The sequence below is a fragment of the Sarcophilus harrisii genome, chromosome 1 (genome assembly GCF_902635505.1).
Source record: "Sarcophilus harrisii chromosome 1, mSarHar1.11, whole genome shotgun sequence".
NCBI lineage: Eukaryota > Metazoa > Chordata > Mammalia > Dasyuromorphia > Dasyuridae > Sarcophilus > Sarcophilus harrisii.
Genome location: NC_045426.1, coordinates 362779482 through 362800170, shown reverse-complemented (window position 1 = coordinate 362800170; position 20689 = coordinate 362779482). Strand labels below are relative to the sequence as shown.

Sequence of the window (20689 nt, the reverse complement as noted above, 5' to 3'; positions counted from 1 at the left end):
TAATCTTTTACATTTGTATTAGTTCTATAGCAATTTTCAACATATCTCATCAAAGACATAGGTTACAAAGATTCCATCCCCCAAAACTACTGTTTTCTTTCTTATCCTAGTTGTGTTTATTTTAATAGAAATATTTTATCTATCTCTTAACATGAAACTTAAGTGATCCCAAGTTAATACCTTTGTGACTATATAGTCTCTTACCACACTTGACAGTCAAAAATGGTACAAAAAAGCACTGGTCAATTTTATGAAAGTATGAAATATCTTTGTTATATTTAAGATATGTTTAATAAAAGTGCTTTAAAATAATGATAATTCTCTCTCACTTAAAAATTATAATTCAAAAGTTACAAAAAATATAAGGTATGAAATATAATACTTACAAGATTTTCCATATCTGTGCGAGCCAACATGTATGTCCTCACATTACTATTTTGATGTAGTAACATATACAAAAGAAGAGTTGCTTGATCTGACTTCTGCTGCTCACACAGAGCTGTATATAAACTATTAAAGTTAATTTGGAAAGCATGTGGATTTGAAGAGGGAAAAGCAGTGCTGTCTGAAATAAAGAATACAAACCCAAATTATATAAAGGTACAATGGAACAACTTTTTCTGTTTAAGTATATTTTGGTCTGAGGAAAAAGTCATTATATTTGAATACATATTGACTTTGTTCATATTATAGATCAACTCAAATGTATTTGCTATAGAAAAAAATATCACCTTCAAATCCTTTGCAAAAGTCACAGTTTTGGATTTTAGCATCAGAAGACCTGGGCTTGGATCTATATTATGCTAATTAGTTGATCTGTTACTATGGACATATTTCTTGAGTTTGGAAAGAAAATTGTTAAGACTCTAAATTCATACTATAATGTGAAACTTAGAGTCTTGGTCACATACTAATCAAAAATTAAATAATAACAATACAAATGATGTTATAACCTAAAGTATGAATCTTAGACTATCTGGTATTTTCTATTATTGACACAACTATTTATTAATGGATATACCCAAAGTCGACTTAATTTTACTATTATACAGAATGTCTTCAATCTTGCTATTACTCAAAAAGGTACAAGAGTAAATAAAAATATTTTCATTTAATTTAAATTTAATGTGAATTTAAAGAACTACAGTCCTCAAATCAGGTTCATGTTATTATTTCAATAATGGAGACTTGGTTTAGTAGTCTTTAAAATTTCTCATGATTATGACTGCATTACACAGTTAAAATCTCCAGTATCAGAAATAAAGAGAAAGAGAACAAAACAAAATTGATAAAAATCAGAAAAGCATTACAAACCTTGTGTGTTCTTAAATGACATAATGGCTTGTCTGTAGGGGTTTGGGGTATCAGGAGCATCAGTGAGATTGGCCAGGACAAGTAGGAGCAGGAGGCTCTGACTAGCAAGAGGTGAAGACTGTTCCTGATGAGGTGCTGGTTTACTTCCTACTCCACCCAAGGTGAAGACTGTCCAAAGGCCAGCTAAAAAGGAAGAGATGGTGCTTTAAGTCATAACTTATTGAAGAATACAAATATTATGACATGCAACATTTTATAATCAGAAATACTTTTTTTTTATTTTAGGAAGTTTAACTGACTTTATGATATTTCTTTGCTTTTTCTGATCAATGAAAACACAAGTGAATAAATAATTCAATTTATTATATCAGAAGATCTGAATTTAGTTCTGTTTGTATATAAACTCTTTGATGCAGAATAAAGTCTAAATCAATATAGAAAATCGGGATCCTAAACTGCAATCTGTTGATTTATGAGCTATATTATCTCTGCTGTTGTTTCTCCTTCATTTTTGAAGAGGACCAATGACATCATAGGGTGCTATTCTTGACTTGCTTGTGAATTGGATTTAAGTGAGGAAGAATTGCAGAAAGTTGTCAGCATCACTCATTCTTCCACAGTTATTTGAACCCAGGGGCAAGATGGCCTGGAATGTAGTAGATCTTCGTGTCTTTGAAGACTGACTAGGCTCCAGGCACTCCATAGTGCTTTGTAACCATTGAGACAAATTGCTCTCTTCTGCCACTCCACTGGGGGAAGTCCTCAAATGCTTGGGGTAGACATCCCTTTAACTCACAGGGTTTGAGGCCTGTTAGTTACTCTTAGCCTGGTTCAGTCCATCTGGCAAAACAGTATTCCAGGGGATGGCTACATGCTACAGCTTTTTGAGTCACAAGTGAGAGCTGAGTGACAAGTGGACACCAAAGGTGATTGAGTATCCCTCACATCAAAGCACAAAGAAGCTGAATCCCAGGAAAATCACTCAATCCAAAAAACTCTGATTACAAAGGAATAGCAATATTCAAAAGGCCCAAAATAAAACCTAAATGGATGACTTGATCCGCATGATGGAGTAAGGGTCTTGAATGATAAGATGAGGAATTTGAATTTTTCTCAGGCGGTAATAGCTCTAGATACAATGAAGTTTTTTTGAGCTAAAGTGGAATACAACCAGGCCCATACATTAGAAAATTTTCTTAAGAGCAGTGTGAAGAATGAAATTATCTAATGAAAGAATAAAAGGACACCCATTTACAATAAGAGGGAGAAGGAAAAACAACGACCACAAGAAAAAGAAGAATGAGAAGGAAGAAGAGGAAAAGGAAGAAAAGGAGGACGAGGAGGCAGAGGAAGAGGAACAACAGAATTAAGGTGAGAGATAGGAAGTGAAAAAAGAGGGTAGATTAAATTAAATTATTGAGGTTAAACAATTTGATAATCTGCCAAATAATCACTTTTTTCTCGACATAAAAGGTATTAACCAGATTATCATAATTTAAAGAGGAGACATTATTTCTGAAACTTCTTCATAAAAATTAGTCATTCATCCACTGCCCATCACCACATCCATCAACTAGTTATACTTTGGCAATATTTTCTCATATATGAGTGATACACAGACATTTTTCAATATAAGGAAGCAAATAATAATTGTAAAAAAATACTAGGGAGTTTTGGCATGGAATCTTAGAGACCAACATGAATGGGAGTTGGAAAAACAAACATTGCCTTTAGTTTTAATGACTTAAGGGGTCTAGAGAGACAAGAATTTTACTAGAAATATTATTGACAACGGAAAACAATTTGGCCTTGTACTTGAGATAGATGAGGCAGAAGAATTGGTTTTATATGCAGATAAATTTTGTAATTTTTAAAAATCCCTTTGAGACATGATAGGTTTCAGAAGTAGAACCTGCTGAGACATTGGAAAAGATACCCTGTCCTCCAAAATTAAAATTTTTTAAAAGTTTGAAACTCTCATATGATTAAGAGATCCATGATACTCCTTTCTAAGGATTTACTCAATCTTATCATCATATTATCATAATTTCACCATATTATCTTATCACCACATTAAAAATGTTGTCAATTCTCTCACATATTACCAGAAAAATTATTTTCAGAATTATAAGGCAGCAATGCATATTTTCCTGGAAATATTAAAATATTCCAAAGAAGAAAGAGTCAGCAATTAAAAAAAAAATTTTTTTTTGGCTGAGGCAATTGGGGTTTAAGTGACTTGTCCAAGGTCACACAGCTAGGAAATGTTAAGGTCTGAAGCTGGATTTGAACTCAGGTCCTCTTGACTTCAGTGCTGGTGCTCTATCTACTGTGCTACCTAGCTGCCCCCAGGTCAGCAATTTTTAAAGGAATCAAAGGTTTCCCCTCAGAATCTCTAACCCCCATTCTTTTCTTTCTGGTCAAAATTATTTATCCTGAAGTAACAGTGTTGATGAGAAATAAAATATTTCATTCAATTTTTCTGCAATACTAGTGAATCAAACCAACATTAGTATGGTCACCATTCCCCTCAGGGAAACAGTCTCAATGACAATCATCATTGCTACTACCAATGGGTGAGACACATGAATTGACCATAAGTGAAAAGACATTTTTGTGGGAAAGACAGCAAAGCAAAATGAAGAAGAAAGGCCAAACCCGCCACTGCCACAACTACCACCTCAGATCATGATGGACACAGCCCATGTGAGCTCTGGAATAATAGCCATTGCAAATGCTGTCTGATGGACCCTCCCCACTCCTCCACCTCCATTATCCAGGGAAGCAAGTCCTGTTGAAATTCAGCCAGGTACCTCCTCTGCTGGTGCTATAGCCATTGCCTTCTCAAGAGACACTCTAAAGACATAGAAAAGAAAGTTCTTACCACCAAATCCTTTATACTGTTAAATACTTCAACATCAAATAAATATGGATAAATCAAGGGAAATGATGTGGAGTAGGGTGTATTCTGTGAAAAACAGTTACTGGTGTGAAGGTTGCTGAACTTTTTACAACACAACTCATCCAACTTTGGTGTTTACCTGACTTACCCAAGTCTCTCTTGTGGCTCCAAGAAGCTATAGTACATATGAAAGTCACAACCCGGGAAACCATTTCATCAGATGGGCTATATGAGACTACGGGAAAATGAGGGATCTCAATCCCTCTGGCAAGTTAGAAAAATGTTTAGCCTACATATATGACGAAATCCCCTAGCAGAGTGGATAGATAAGAACAATCTGTTCTGACAGCCATGAAGACAATGTGACTGCCATTTGTGGAAAAACACTATGCTACCATCATCATGCCCCACTCCCCCAAGACAAACCCTGAGGAGTTCTAAGAAAAATTTCATGAAGACCAGGAGATTCTCATCAACCATGTGCCAAAAGAGGATAAGCTTATAATCCTGGGTGACTTTAATACAAAAGTAGGCACAGACTAGCAGACATGGAAGGGAGTCCTTGGGAGGAATAGAGTCAGAAACAGAAACAGCAATAGCAATAGTCAATACTCCTGAAGACTTATGCTTTATAACCTTTTCATCACCAATACTTTTTTTTTAATTATAGCTTTTTATTTACAAGATATATGCATGGGTAATTTTTCAGCATCAACAATTGCAAGACCTTTTGTTCCAACTTTTCCCTTCCTTCCTCCCACCCCCCCTTCTCCCAGATGGAAGGTTGACCAATACATGTTAAATATGTTAAAGTATAAATTAAATACAACATATGTATACATATCCAAACAGTTATTTTGCTGCACAAAAAGAATCGAACTTTGAAATAGTGTACAATTAGCTTGTGAAGGAAATCAAAAGTGCAGGTGGACAAAAATAGAGGGATTGGGAATTCTATGCAGTAGTTCATAATCATCTCCCAGAGTTCTTTTGCTGGGTGTAGCTGGTTCAGTTCATTACTGTTCTATTGGAATTGATTTGGTTCATCTCATTGTTGAAGATGGCCACATCCATCAGAATTGATCAGCATATAGTATTGTTGTTGAAGTATATAATGATCTCCTGGTCCTGTTCATTTTACTCAGCATCAGTTGATATAAGTCTCTCCAGGCCTTTCTGAAATCATCCTGCTGGTCATTTATTTCAGAATAATAATATTCCATAATATTCATGTACCACAATTTTTTCAGCCATTCTCCAACTGATGGGCATCCATTCAGTTTCCAATTTCTGACCACTACAAAGAGGGCTGCCACAAACATTTTTGCACATGTGGGTCCCTTTCCCTCCTTTAAGATATCTTTAGGATACAAGCCCAGTAGTAACACTGCTGGATCAACAGATATGCACAGTTTGATAACTTTTTGAGCATAGTTTCAAATTGCTCTCCAGAATGGCTGGATGTATTCACAATTCCACCAACAATGTATCAGCATCACCAATACTTTCATTAGCCTAAATGTGATAAAACTTTATGGATGCACTCTCAGCAAACAATGGCATTTAATAGAATATGTTATTGTAAGGAGAAAAGATGGGCAAGATATGAAAGTGACAAAGGAGACGCAAAGGCTCAGAGTGCCAGACTGATCACATATTCATCCTCCAAGTTAAACATCTGCACCCAAAAAAAACAGCAGCCCCAAGCCAAAAGAAGACTTAATGTCAACAGCAAGAACAATTCATGGCTAACTTGGAGGGAAAGTTAAACCAACACAGTTGGCAACAATAGAGCAGAAAATGACTGGGTAGTTTTCAGAGATTTGGTGTACAGTACTGCATTTACTCATCTAGGCTAAATGAAAATTGACTACTCCAATGGGTTTACCAACATGATAGCTCATCCATCTCTACGAAAAAAACATTTAATTCCATTAAAAGTAAAATGCAAACAAAGTTTAGAGAGATGTGGGATTCTTGGCTCAGCAAGAAGATAGATGAAATTCAGTTGTATGCTGATAGAAACAATTCAAAGCATTTTTATGACTCGCTAAGGGCTAATTATGGGCCAAAGATATATGCTATATCTCAACTACTCAGTGCTGATGGAACCACATTGATCAGCGATACAGACATGAATTTGGAGAGATGGGCTGAACACTTCCATAGTTTTCTCAACATCACCTTCAATCAATGCTGAAGCCAGGGACCATATAACTCAGGCTGAGTCAATCCCTCTCTAGTCAAATTTTCAACTGAAGAAGAGATTTTGAATGCTATCAGGCTCCTCTTGGGTGTCAAAGTACCTTGTGTTGATTCTGTTCTGGTTGATATTTACAAGGCAGGAGGTCCACTCCTCATATAAAAACTGACTGAAATTTTCTGAGTTATATGGCAAGAGAAGGGTATCACTCTGGGATTCAAGTATGCCTCATCGCCCATCATTATAATGGCAAGATTGTCCTGTGACCAATCACAAGGGTAGTGGCTCTCAGTCACTGCTGGCAATATTCTTGCCAGGATCTTCCTTAATAGGCTGATCCTTCACCTAGAAGATCTACCTAAGAGCCAGTGTAGTTTCAGAAAGGACTAAGGATTAGTTGGTTTGCTGTTTGACAACTCCAAGAGAAATGCCAGGAGTAGAACAGAGGTCTATATACAATACTCATCAATCTGATCAAGACCTTTGATACCATCATTCATTAGGGCTTATGGAAAAGTAGTTAAATTTGATTGCCCAGGGAAGTTAAACATCAAATAAATATGGATAAATCAAGAGAAATGATGTGGAGTAGGGTGTATTCTGTGAAAAACAGTTACTGGTATGAAGGTTGCTGAACCTTTTACAAGGCAACTCATCCAGCTTTGGTGTTTACCTGACTTACCAGGTAGTACTCTGGGTAGTTATTACCCAGAGTAGTTCATCAGTATTGTAGGTCAATTTTATAATGGCATGCTTGCCTAACTTCTGAATAATGGATGATGCTCTTGTACTTTTCCAGTCACTGACAAAATAAAATAAAACTGTGTCTGCTCCCATGCTTTTTTTGCATAATTTTTTTTAGCAATGTTGTCAGATGCCATCAACAAGCACAAAAATAACATCAAGATCAACTATCACAATGATGGTAAATTATTTAACTTGAAAAGGCTACAAGCCAAGATTAAAGTAAAGGAAGAATTGAAGCATGATTTCTTTGCATGCAGTTGAATATGCATTTAATGCAACTTCTGAAGCTGCAACGCCACAAAGTAGGTTCTATTTGGGTCAACAATTAAAACCAATACAACATAGCTTCTCCACCAGCTACCATCATACCATCCGCAAATGAAACCACTGGCTATGGCAAGTGTGAATAATGTGGATATGTTCACTTACCTTGTTCACAATTTTTGTGGCTGTGTACATTAGGGACTTCTTAAATATACAGAATATATGCTAACAATACAAAACAGGGAAATATACACAGATGATGAGGTTGAATCACACAGTTCCAGAGTATGCTCAGTGTTTGTGAAGCTCCAAAAAAAAAAAAAAAAAAAAAAAAAAAAGGAGAAATGAAGTATTAGACTGCCTACCAAACTGAAGGTTTACAAAATAGCAGTACTGACCTTACTGTTGTATGCCGTGAAACCTGAACATATAGCAGTGCCATGCTAGGAAATTAAATAACTTCCATTTGAGTTGCCTTAAAAAGATTCTAAAGATTACCTGGCAAAATAAGGCGCCAAATTGCGTACGAGGTGGGGAGGAGGGAGAAGGTCCTTTCTCAAGCTAAACTGTTAAGCATTAAAATTTGCAGCAGAAAGAACAACTCCAATGGGCTGGCCATGCTTCCTGAATCCCAAATAGATTTGTATAAAAGACTATTTTATGGAGAACTCACACAAAGCAAATACATGGTGGTTGGAAGAAGCAATACAAGAATGCTTTCAAGGTCTCCCTGAAGAACTTTGGAATTGATTGTGTGATATGGAAGACACTAACCACCTAGCATAGCATACTGTATCAAAGGCACTATGCTCTGTGAGCAAAGCAAAACTGCAGTAGCTCAAAAGAAATATGAGATGTACACATTTAGAGACATCTCTGTTCCAAATGTTCATATGGACTATTCAGGCCTGAACTGTGGTAGAGACTTCAAAGTTGATATTGGTCCAATCAGTCATAGTTGGACACACTATATGTTGGCTTCAACATAGTGATGTTATTTTAGTCTTCTTCAAGAATGAATTAAAACAGCAAACTTGACAATACAAGTCTGACTTTTCTCATTTCTACATAGCAGCTTATTGGAATCTATATTGGGCCTTATCTTCTCTTCAGCTGATTCAAAGGACAACTGGGCTTCTAAATCAATCCTGCAGCTTCACCCTCCTCCTTTAATTCCTATTAAAAGGTGAGCTGCTTTCCAACAATGAGGTGATTCAAGGCAATTCCAATAGATCTGTGATGGAAATGTGTTATCCACAGCTAGAAAGAGAGAACTCTGGAGACTGAAAATAGATCGAAGTATAGTATTTCATCCTTTTTTTTTTTTTTTTTTTTTGTGATGGCTGTTGCTATTTATTTAATTGTGCTTTTTTTCTTTCTGACTTTTTTTCACTTTTGATCTGATTTTTCTTATGCAGCATGATGAATGTGGAAATATGTTTAGAGGAATTGCATATGCTTAACCTATATCAAATTGCTTTCTGGTTTTTTTTGGGGGGGGGAGACAAATTTGGAACACAAGGTTTTACAAAAGTGAATGTTGAACACTTTCTTTCCATATATTTGGAAAAATAAAATACTATTTAAAAAAAGAATGTGATCTGTTTGAGAATAGACATTGCTTTGATACTTGTATTCATGGTGCTTTATATACAGAAAGTATTTAATGATTTTATTTACAAATTAATGTTTCAATTACATAATGAGTGGAATTAATGAAAAATTAATTGTTTGATTAGGCACTTAATTGTCATTTATGATTTTTTTCCTATGGAAAAATGTTACTAGTTCTATATGATACATTTGCAAATGAATTTGTTCACAATTTTTGTGGTTATGTGTATATTAGGGACTTCTTAAATATATGAAATATTTGCTAATAATATAAAACAATTTATTAGCTAATAGGATTTTCATGGCTGCATTATAATCCTTTTAATTCGCTTAATTCGTCAGTAGTGGTCTTATTCTGACATACTGACTACTAATTACTGACAACTAATACTGACAACTAATTACATTCTTTAGTGTCTGTTAAAAGCTTATTCCTCTCTTCTCAAGATGCTTGACTGGAATTCTGCCTTCTCTTTCAAAAGATATATTCTTCACTAATAATTAGAGGAATGTAAATTAAAAACAGCTCCGAGGTATCATCTCAGACCCATCAGACTGGCTAATACAACAGAAAAAAAAAAAGATAAATGCAGGAGGGAATGTAGAGAAAATAGGGATACTAACACATTTCTGGTAGAACTGTGAACTGGTCCAACCATTCTAGAGAACAATTTGGAACTATGCCCAAAGGGCCATAAAACTGTGACTCTGAGGCAGTACTACCTCTACAAGATCTGTATCCCAAAGAGATCAAAGAAAAGGGAAAAGGTACTATAGGTACAAAAGCAGTTTCATCAGCTCTTTTTTTGTGGCGGCAAAGAATTAGAAAATGAGGAGTTGCCCATCAATTGGAGAACGCTTGAACAAGTTATATTATATGATTTTGATGGAATATTAATGTGATGTGAGGAATGACAATAGGGATAGTTTCAGAAAAACCTGGGAAAATTTATATGAATTGATGCAAAGTGAACAAAACTAGGAAAACACTGTACACAGTAGCAGCAATATTATAAAATGATCAACTATGAAAGATTTAGTTAAATTACGATAATCCATGACAATTCCAAAAAGGACTCATGATGAAAAAAATGCTAGTCATTTACAAAGAGAGAACTGATGAACTCTGAAAACAGATTGAACCATATTTTTTTTCACTTTTTAAAAGTTTGACTCCTCCCACACATACACATATACAATATAGCTAATGTGAAAATATTTAGCATGACTTCATATGTATAATAGGTTTTGAGTTTCTTGCTTTCTTGATGGGAATGGGGGAAAGAAGGAAGATAATCTGAATCTAAAACAAAAAAAGTTTTAAAAAACTAAAAAGATATCTCCTCTATTATTATTATAATAATAGCTCATATTGATATAGCTCTTTTAGATATATGAAAATGTTCATAAGAGTTATATCATCATATTATTTTCTATAGGAATGTGGAGTTTACATTCTAAAAGGGGTGCAATTTTCATACACTGATTAAATGTTCTTGAAAAATGTGCACACATAAGCAGAAAGCTCTGAATCAACTGTGTGATATCTATGGTAGCCATTTAAAATGCTGAAATATCTGAGAATGCACTGAATATATAGGTATGACACAGTTTTTGACATGTAATGCACTGATTCAGTATTCACATATCTTCTTAAAGACATTAAAAATGAATACCCCCAATTTTAAAAAAATCCGTTGTCTAATTTTTTTAGTATTAAGATTTGTCTGATGATAAAAATAGAAAAGTAGGCCTGATGTCACAGAAATTTATTTTCTATTTTCTCACTGTGATCATAATATAACAAAATGTGCTGAAAATTATCTTTACATGTTTTGTTCACTTGAAAGCTTACAATGAATGAGCAGAATAAGACGACTAGTTATACTCAGAAATGAAAGCAATGATACAAATGATTACAATGATATAATGGTCTTGTTTTGCTATAGTAATAAAATGACTAATGCCTTGATTTAATAAATCAACTTTCCAAAACTGTTGCTATAAGTATTTTTAACCATAAAATGTCTTAATCTAATGCATCTCTCTCTTTTGTATATTATATTGGGTTTGATGAGTATTCCAACATTCCAAAAAGTACTAAATTCAAGTCAGTGTAAACATATTCTGGTGTTTACAGATATTATAAAATGCATGTTTTCCCTGCAAAAATTCAAATAAAAAGAAAATATGGCTACTAAAAAAAGATGTAAGAAGAGTTCTAACTTTAACAGTATGTAATATTGTAGTGATACTCCTCTTTTACACATGAGAAAAATGGAACTAGGAGAAGTTAAATGATTTTCTCATGGTAACAGAATCAGACTCTAACTTCAAATACCGTGTTCATTATTGCTGGGAAAACTGAAGCTAATTAGATTTAAACTTCTTTATTTTCTCTACTTCTCAAAATTCTTTTATTATATTCAATTATGATCTCTATTCTAAGATTAGATTGCCATCATCCTTGCCAAGGCTAAACCTTTCTATCTCTCCCCCAAAGTCTCATAACCTATCTCTTCTAGTACTTTATACCCTATATCATTCTGTCTCTTATATTCAGTCTTCTCTTCTATAACAACAGAAATATTCAATCAACAAGCATTTCTTAAATGGTTAGTATGAACCAGGTATAGATATTTTTCTTCTTCATATTCTGCCATATCTTCTTTTAACACTACAAATCACTCTAATATCATATTTCTCCTCTCATTCACTGTTAAACTTCAAGAAAGAGCAATCCTTTTTGAGAAATACAATTCTTCAAAGTTACTCTTCTTCACCACTTGCCAATTCCACAAATACTTTGCAATTTGACCTCTACTCCCTGTCACTCTACCAAAACTGCTCTCTGCTAGATTACTGATGAACAATTATTAAATCAGTTAGTTTTACTCTTTATACCCTTTGAATCTGAGGCTGAATTAGGCCACTCTTTTGGCTACTGTGACACCACTACTCTCAGGAAGCTTTTTTATTCTCTGACCACTCCTTCCTGAGCTCTTTTGAAAGTTCCTCTTTTTTCCTTTATTTGGCATCACTGAAAGTACTGTCCTTGGTCATCTTCTCTTTATATTCACTGGTAATATCATCTACTCCTCTTACTTCATTATCTCTATTGAGATGACTCCTGCATTTGTATTATCAGTTTAGAATTTCTCACAGTTGGCAACTTGAAGGATGAAAAGACACTGTTGATAGTTACAAATCAGGAGAGGTATGGAGTCATTTCTTGTCGTGGCAGTATGCAGTAATACACAAATACTTGAGCTAAGAAAAGGTAAGATGAGATGATGAAAGGTGGAATATTTTGGTTTGATTAGAGTATAAATTGGACAAAGAACATGAAGAAAAGGTACAAAGAACGGGAGCCATATCCTTCAAGGCCATTGTTTAGATATGAACTGAAAAGTTTTAACCCTCCTATATACAAGTGATTCTGGAACTTTAAAATTCGTAGTCTTTTATATACTTAATCATTTTCTAACTTGCATTACACTTACTTTAAAACATATAAGGATTAGAATTATTCTCTTAATGTAAATCGTAGATTATAATTCCCTTGCAAGCATGAACTAACTACATTTTTGATGTTTTTGTTTTAAGTGAATAGCACAGTATCTTGAGCACAATATGCAATTAATAAATATGAGATGGAAAAAGAAAAGGTGAGAAAAGGACAAGAGGGGAGGGGAAGGAAAGAAAGTAGGAAGCCGGAAGAATAGATGGAAGGAAAGAAGCTTTATTTAGTAAGTTTCTTGGTTATAGGTTCTTTTCCCTTCCCACTAAATAATCAGGAAATTAAATTTTGCTTTCTAATGCAAAACATAAAAATTTTTTTAAAATTTAATTTGCAACACTGCTCACCTTCATTAGTGTGATTCAATAAAAACTGACTACACATTGTTGGATGAATCTGACCAAAAGAATCTCATTTTAAAATGTTAACTTATTAGCTTGATTCTTTTTAAAAAATTCATTTGAATCTTGGTACATTTATAAGTTTTTCTACATTGCACTGAATCAGCCTGTTTTCTATGCATTTTATTTAAAATCTCCTTTCTTGCTTTTTTTTTTTTTTTTTTTGGCAAATGCAACTGAGGCATCTTCTTTCATTGTAGGGAGAAACTTGGCAACCTGCCACTAATTGTCCACATGATAGTATAAGCCAGTCTATAGATGCGGCTAGAACTCTTCCCTCTGCCCCCCCCCCCAAAAAAAAAGAGTTCATGTCTTCATATGATCCAAGTGTCTGATCTCTTATCCAAGAATTCTACTATAGAACTACATTTTCCTGTTGGCAAGTTTGTTTAAAAAAAAAAAAAAAAAAAAAGGGAAAGTTACAGTATTTTCTTCTGCTTCAAAGATTTTTAGTTTGGTACCAAGAAAATTTAAAGTAGTATCTTTTATGTTCCTGGAATAAAAATAACACTTCAAATTAAAATAAATTTGGAATTTTAGAAGTGAAAGAATTAAAAAGGTTAAATCAATATTTACTAAGGGTTAAAGAATAAAATAAGTTAGGGACATTTAATCTTGGGAAAGAAATCAGAATGATGATTTGCAGGAATGATAATACAAATCTAATGAGACAATGATTATTAAATGCAAATAATCTATCATTGAAAACACATTCTGAATACACAAAAACAAAATTATCAGGAACACAATAACTATACTTATAAGAATATTTTAATTGAATACATATAAAATCAAATGATTACTGTATTATACCATTAAGTATGTTAGCAGCCAAAGCATGAGACTGTATTAATTCATTCACATTATACTTAGCAACTTTTACTTTATAGAAATTCATGCTATGCCTTCTGAAAGATAGAAAGATGGACAAGACAATCCTATATACAGGAAGTTTATCAAGAAGCAAGGAAGATAAAATATATAAGATTAGCATAATATAAAACAGAATTTAAAATTTCAGTAATTAGGATGCAATACACCATTGTAATTAGAGTACAGAAAAATCACTTGAAGTTGTGGGAAATCACAAAAAAAGTTTTATAGAAGGAATGACATTAGAGCAAGGCTCTGCAGGAAACATATATATAGAAGGAAGCGGAAGAAGTTAAAAAAATAAATAGCAAGGAATTAGCAGACATGTAGGGAATGCCTCCCTTTTTTTGACTGATGGTAATTGTGGCACATGTCACCATGGCATTTGATCTAGTGGTCTACTGTGAGTTCACACCATCATCTGGCAAAATTGCTTTCTATAGGACATTACATGCCAAGTTTCCTAAATCATAGCACTCCTCTTGTGGATTTTGTTCCTACAAAACTTGTGGGTTTGAGAGTAAAACCCTTCTCTCTACCAAAACTACTACTGTAGCAGTGGTTTATCTTTGCTCTCTGTCTAGCCTTGTCACCTAGGTGGAGCTAATATGACTAAGCTCATTTTTCTTTTCCCCTGAAAAGTCCCTATCATGTTTCTCTATCAAAGCCCCACCGTTACTGTAGTTACCAGAAAACCACAGAGACATAAGGGACCTCAGAAGTCATCTAGTCCAATTAGTACTTAAATTAGAAATCTCTCTGGAACATTTCCAGCATCCTCCAATATCTGATCTTTGCTTGAAGACCTCCAATGAGGTTGTTTATTGACTCTACAAACACGCTGCCATTCTAACTGGCAAGTTAGAAAGGTTTTCTCTTTGAAACCTAAGTGTGCATCCCTGAAACTTCCACTCATTGCTGCTAGTTCTGCTATGTGAGACAAGCAGAACGGCAATTCTTCTTCCAGAGCAGTCTTTTGAGTATTTGAAAATACCTCTTGTCCTGGACCCTATGACTTACTAGCAGTGTGATGCTACTTAGTCACTTGCCCTGAAGGAAAGAGATCAAGGCAAATGAAGAAATTGATGTTCAGAGAGTCTATGGCAACCTTTGAAAGGATAAGTTTTGGTTAGAGAGGTATAAAGATGGTTTGTTGTTCGATAGTTTCAATCATGTTTGATCTTTTGTGATGCTATTTGGGATTTTCTTGTCAGACACTGGAGTGGTTTGCCATTTCCTTGTCCGGCAATCAGAGGTTAAGGAACTTTTCCAGAGTCCCACAGCTAGTAAGTTTCTGAGGTTGGATTTGAACTCAGGTCTTCCTGACTCTAGGCCCCCTTCTCTATCCACTGAGCCACCAGCTACCTCCAGCAAATAAGACTTAAAGGAGCTAAAGAATGAGCAGGGTTGCGGAATTCAAATAAAAAAGAATAGGCTACTTTCTTAAATTTGGAAGAGAAAAGAAGTGATAGCATAAGTGGGTAGCAGCTCTTGGATTAGGTTTCGTATTTACAGGTAGAAAGGAAGGAGCTGAGAAATAGAGTAATATTAAAACTAAAAGAAGAAATAATTTATGAAGTAAGGACTTGGAGAACGGAGAAGGTGATGGAATTAAAGAGATGCTATATGGGGTGCCCCAAAAGTCTAAGGATTATGAAATTTGTGAAATTCTTCAAGAGCAAAAACTCAGCAGTTGTGTTTTGTTGACTCGATTATCTAAAAAAAATCATAACTGAAAATAAACTAAAAACATGCTTGTCCAGACTTCCAAAAACAATAAAAGAAAACTTTGTCATAAAAAGGAAACTTCCCAGATTGGTTAAAATTGTTTTCAACATAAAATATTTACAAATTACTAGCAGTCTATCTGAGAAAATGCATATATCAGCAATTCCAAATTGTGTAGAGTCAAATCAAATTTTTCTTTCTCTCTCTTTTTTAAAAACATGGACAGCCTTTCAGAGAAGTCAATGGCTACAAATAATGTAATGCAACAATATTTTTTAAAGATCCAGTTAGTTTTTCCTACAAATCTAGGTAGCCTGGATATTTTGGCTAATTATTTTTAACCTTGCTGTATTATTTGGGACTTCTCTTATTGACTTTTCTACCATATCTCAGGAACCTCACTACTGGGGAAATATCATCATTCTGAATGATCCTCACCAGCCTTGGTTTACCACTCATCCCCTTTATACTTTTGACTGGCGTGTGAAACCATGAATTCTAAAATCTTCACTTAAGGAGGAAGAATATCTGCATTACTTGGGATTTCTTTGACTTTTCCACTATACTCTTATGTCAGATACCTTCCCTTCCCTCCTTTCTTTCGGTTTTCTTTGGTGTGTTGTTTTTAGTTTCCTTTTGTGTTTTGTCTTTTCCCATTAAATTGTAAGATCCTAAAGATCTTACAATCTAAGAAGCTGGCTTTCCTTTTTTCCATCTTCAGAACTTAGCACAATATCAGACAAAAATAGATAATTAACACATGCTTAGTGACTTAAGATTCTCATTTAGCTGATAGTATAAGCTTGAGGCAATCAGGCCAACATAATCTACAATTGAGTGAGAACAATTTGGGACACTGCAGTACATGTGTATGTCTAGAGAATCACTGTCCTTTTGGATTCTACACTGGATATCGTCTGTAAAAGCTTGAGCCCTCAGCAAAATGTCTGACAGAAAGCAGGTGTTTAATCAATGCTTACTGACAAACTTTTTGGAAAACATTCATCTCCCTGGATCAATCCTTCTTGAGAGTAATAAAGCAGAAGATTGAGGAACAAAGTGACTTCTGATTTTACATCTATCAAGGTTCAAGGATGTACTCAAAGCACATTCAAAAATGCTTCAATTATGACCCTTGATAACACCAGATTATACTAGAATCAATACATCAAGAACTTATCTTTACCTTGAACTACTAACTGGCTGCTAGATATCTCCATCTTGATGCCTCTGGAATACTTCCCATTCAACATGTACAAAAGAGAATTCATAACCTGTCTTGAGATGCTCATAATCTTTTATCTTGGATATTGCAATCACTTCCTAAGTGATTTACCTACCTCTTGCCTTTCCCCTTTGCAATTCATGCAAGATATTGGGAAGTTTGGGAGTTACACTTACCAAAAAATGGTGGTTCCTCTATCATCAAGAAACAGTGAGGAATAGCAAGAAAGGTCACAGATTTCACTCGAGGACCTGGGTTCTCTTGTCACTTCTTAGGGTGTTAAGTCTAGGTAAGTGGTAAGGCCTAGAGTAAGTCACTTAATTAAGCTCTCCAGGCCTCAGTTCCCTCATCTAGGAAATTAATGGAATCCTTGTAGCTCTACAGCTGTGAGTCTACAAACAGAGATTTTATTACAGAACTTTCTGATGGTTTCTTCTAAGTTTCAATTTTATGCATGTTCAAGATGATCTGGCTTATGTCTCTTGCCAAATTTCCTATAAACTTGTATTTTTCCTCCACTGATTTCTTGCTGTTTTGTGACATAATACTGCTCACAATATTCCACCATTCTCCTCAATAATGTATTATAAACAAGTTTATAGACCCAAGCACTGTTGCCTTTGGAAGCCTTATTACCTTCATTAGCAAGAACATCAAGTTTTTCCTGGCTGAGGTGGTTTTTTTAGTCTTTTCATTGTGGCAACTGATTTATATTTGTTAAATTTGGAAAATGATCACAATCTACATTAATGCCTCTTCATTTATCCATTCCCTAATTTCTCAGCTTTTTAAAGTACCATTAGATTAGAGTTGCCTCAATACTTTATCTTCTCAATTCTTTCTTTTAATGTTTAACATTGCTCTATTAGGTTGATAGGATGACAGCTCTTTTGGAAATTACTTTCACAATGGCAAGAAGTGATTTCCAGTCTGTCAAAATATAATCAATTTTATTTTTAATTTTATTTGATGCTTGCCGGACCAGCACCTCCCAACTTTCTGCTTGTGGAAAATATTTATGATATAGAACCGTGAGTTTTTTGTACCCTATCTGTTGCCAAGGCCTAGCATACATCCTCTTTTCTCTTTTGAAACTGCCACCATCCTGGTACAGGCCCTCCTTACCACCTCTCACCTGTATAAGTGGAACAGTTTGTTGGCTGGTCTCCCTGACACAAGTCTCTCCTCATGGGAGTCCATCCTTCACTCATCGTTCAGAGTGATCATCCTAATGAACACATCTGACTACAGAATCCTCCCCCCAATTTACTGAATAATCTCCAATCATTCCCCATCATAAAGCTGTTTGTATGTAGTCTCCTCAACTACAACAGGGACTTCTTGAGGATAAGGACTGGTTTTTGCCTTTCTTTGTATCTGCAGTACTTAGCATAATTCCTAACATATGGAGATATGACATTAATAATAAATATTTAATTACTCATTGATTTTGTTTAGTCACAAAGTCTTTGATCTCTTGAATTCTTTACTCCTGATATTTATTTCTCAACACATTTTTACCCACCTTTCCCATTTCTTAATTCTGTGATGAGTCAACCAAGTAATAAAGGACAGATAGAGTAAATTAAATATATTTAATTAAATGTTTTTAAATTTTAATTTAATCAAATGAATTAAAATATTTCTTTACATTTTAATAAACTTTTATTCATATAATAAGTGTTGACAATCCTGAGAGGTATTTAAAAAAAGAGGATTTTCCCCCCTCCCTAAATATTTACTAATAAACTAAACTCCTCCATCTTCTTTATTAACTCACCATCTTCATCACCTAAGTGTTCTTCAAAGTTCTATCCTGGGTCCACTTCTGCTTTCCCTCTATATTCTGTCTAAATCACCTCATGAGCTCTCAGGTTTAACAATCATCTCTATGTAAATGACTATCAGATCTATAGATCCAGCTCTAGTCTCTTCCCCTGAACTCCAGCAACCTATTACCAATCACCTACTGGACATTTCAAACTGGATGTCAAGAAGACATCTTAAAGACAGGTGGTAGAGTATTCCAAAAGACAAAAAAGATAGGTTTAAGATTTAAAATAACTAAGTGTCATTCTATTGTCCATTCTATGGAGCGCAGAGGAAGGAAGAGATCTTTAACAGAATAAAAAACTTTTAAGCATTTCTTATGAATAGAAACTTAAAAATACAAACACAAGAGACAGAAATTTAGAAAGAAAATTTTATTTGAGTCAACTGAAAGAAGTTATATAAAAATGTAATACTAACACACTAATATTAGAGGGGGAAACAAGTGTCCTTTCAGGACTATAATGATTTCAATGAAAATTTAGAGAATAAAAAAGATAAGCCAAGTTCCTTAGAGGAGAATGGTTCTTAAAATCATGTGCTCAGAACATAAGTGCATAATAAATGTTTATTTACTAACTGTTCTGAGGATTTGGATGAGAAAAAGAATGGAAGAACAAATGTAGAAAGAAGTAAAATGGGTAATTGGAGAAGGAAATGATGCAGGGGTAGGGTATCATATGAACCTCATTTTTTAAAATACATCATACTTAACTTGGAAAAACAGGGAGAAAGGCAATGGATATTAAAAAGGACTACAGAGGGGAATAGTTATGAAGAGGAACCCCAAAACTGAAAATCCATTGGGTTTTGGGACTGAGCCGACCCCACCCAGATAACAAAGATGAAATTGTTTGTGCTTGAGGAGTCCCCTCACTGAGGCTGAGTCAAAGGAGGTTTTCTCCTTTAAGTATTTTCATTTTTGGGTTCCCTCTTTAGTTACATGCAAAACATTCTTCCTGATCCTTAAAGGAGGAAGTAAAAAAGAAAAAAGAAAGGTATTAGAATCTAGCAGCATGTCTTAGATTATTTCTAAGACAAATAAGGAGGAGCTAAACAAACTGTGCAACAAGAATGTAATCGAATATTACTGCACCGTAAGAAGTGACCTAATAGGAAATTACACAGAATCCTGGGTATATGAATCAAAAGGAAGAGAAATGAGGAGAAACAGAAGAACAAGTTATAGTGTAAAAATGCTAAACAAAGATCAAAGTCCTCTAGGAATTTCTGAAGAGAGAAAGAATAGTATTACAGGCAGAGATTGAAGAAGGCTGTCAGAAAAGTTGACACCTGATTTGAATCATAAGGCAAGATAAGATATTTGAAAGTCCACATAGTAACCTAGTTCCAGCCGGGAGGCATCTTTGGCAAGTGCAAAGAGGAAGGAAAGGGTCCCCTGACTTCAGGGAAGAGGAGATATTCCAGTCCAGCTGAAAAAAGCATGTGCATCAAGGAAAATTATGTGAAGTAAGGCTGAAAAAGTAGACCAGAGCCAGACTGGAAATGGCCAAATTTCAGACAAATAAAAATCATATGAAAATGTAAAAGGAGAAAAACTATGTTAAAAGAGGTACAAAGTTTAGAAAGAAGAGCCTTCTGGTCAAGAAGTCCTTTAATGGCATTAAAAGCTTCTGGAATATTGGCAGATACAGGCTTTTAGAAATAAACAAGGCTACTATCCACTACAAATAGGAGGGGATGGTTTTCTTAAACATTTTTTAGTTACGTGAAAACAAGGAAATGCTCAGACTGCCTGAAAAAGTGAACAAAACTTCCTTAAGTTGCCAAAGGGCAAGAAGCTTAACCTTAGGAGATGTTTGGCATGTCACTTCTTGGAGGCTGGAGGGTGGACAGAGGAGAAAGAAGGGAGAAGGGAGAATTAATAGTAATCAGAGAGTAGCTGCAATAATGGGGAAGGAGAGGAAAAGGATAATGAGGGAACAAGTAGCATGCCACATGGGGATTCTGGTCATAAGGCTCCGAATTTGGAGTTTGGGAGTGTGACATGCTCTTTTTGAGATAGTATTAAACAAAACTCCTGTGATCTACAATAATCTTTATAAAC

At 34.7% G+C, this 20689-nt stretch overlaps 1 protein-coding gene across 5 annotated transcripts in view; it reads right to left on the bottom strand.

Moving 5' to 3' along the window:
• Positions 1-20689, bottom strand: part of DYM (dymeclin) — a 525071-nt gene that overhangs the window by 320774 nt on the left and 183608 nt on the right. For all 5 annotated transcript variants that reach the window (XM_031945966.1, XM_031945964.1, XM_031945968.1 and 2 more), the window contains 2 exons: positions 1315-1497; positions 387-565 (listed from right to left, as the gene is read on the bottom strand). In XM_031945966.1, the coding sequence (XP_031801826.1) occupies positions 387-565; positions 1315-1497 (362 nt within the window). The remainder of the gene's footprint in view (positions 1-386; positions 566-1314; positions 1498-20689) is intronic.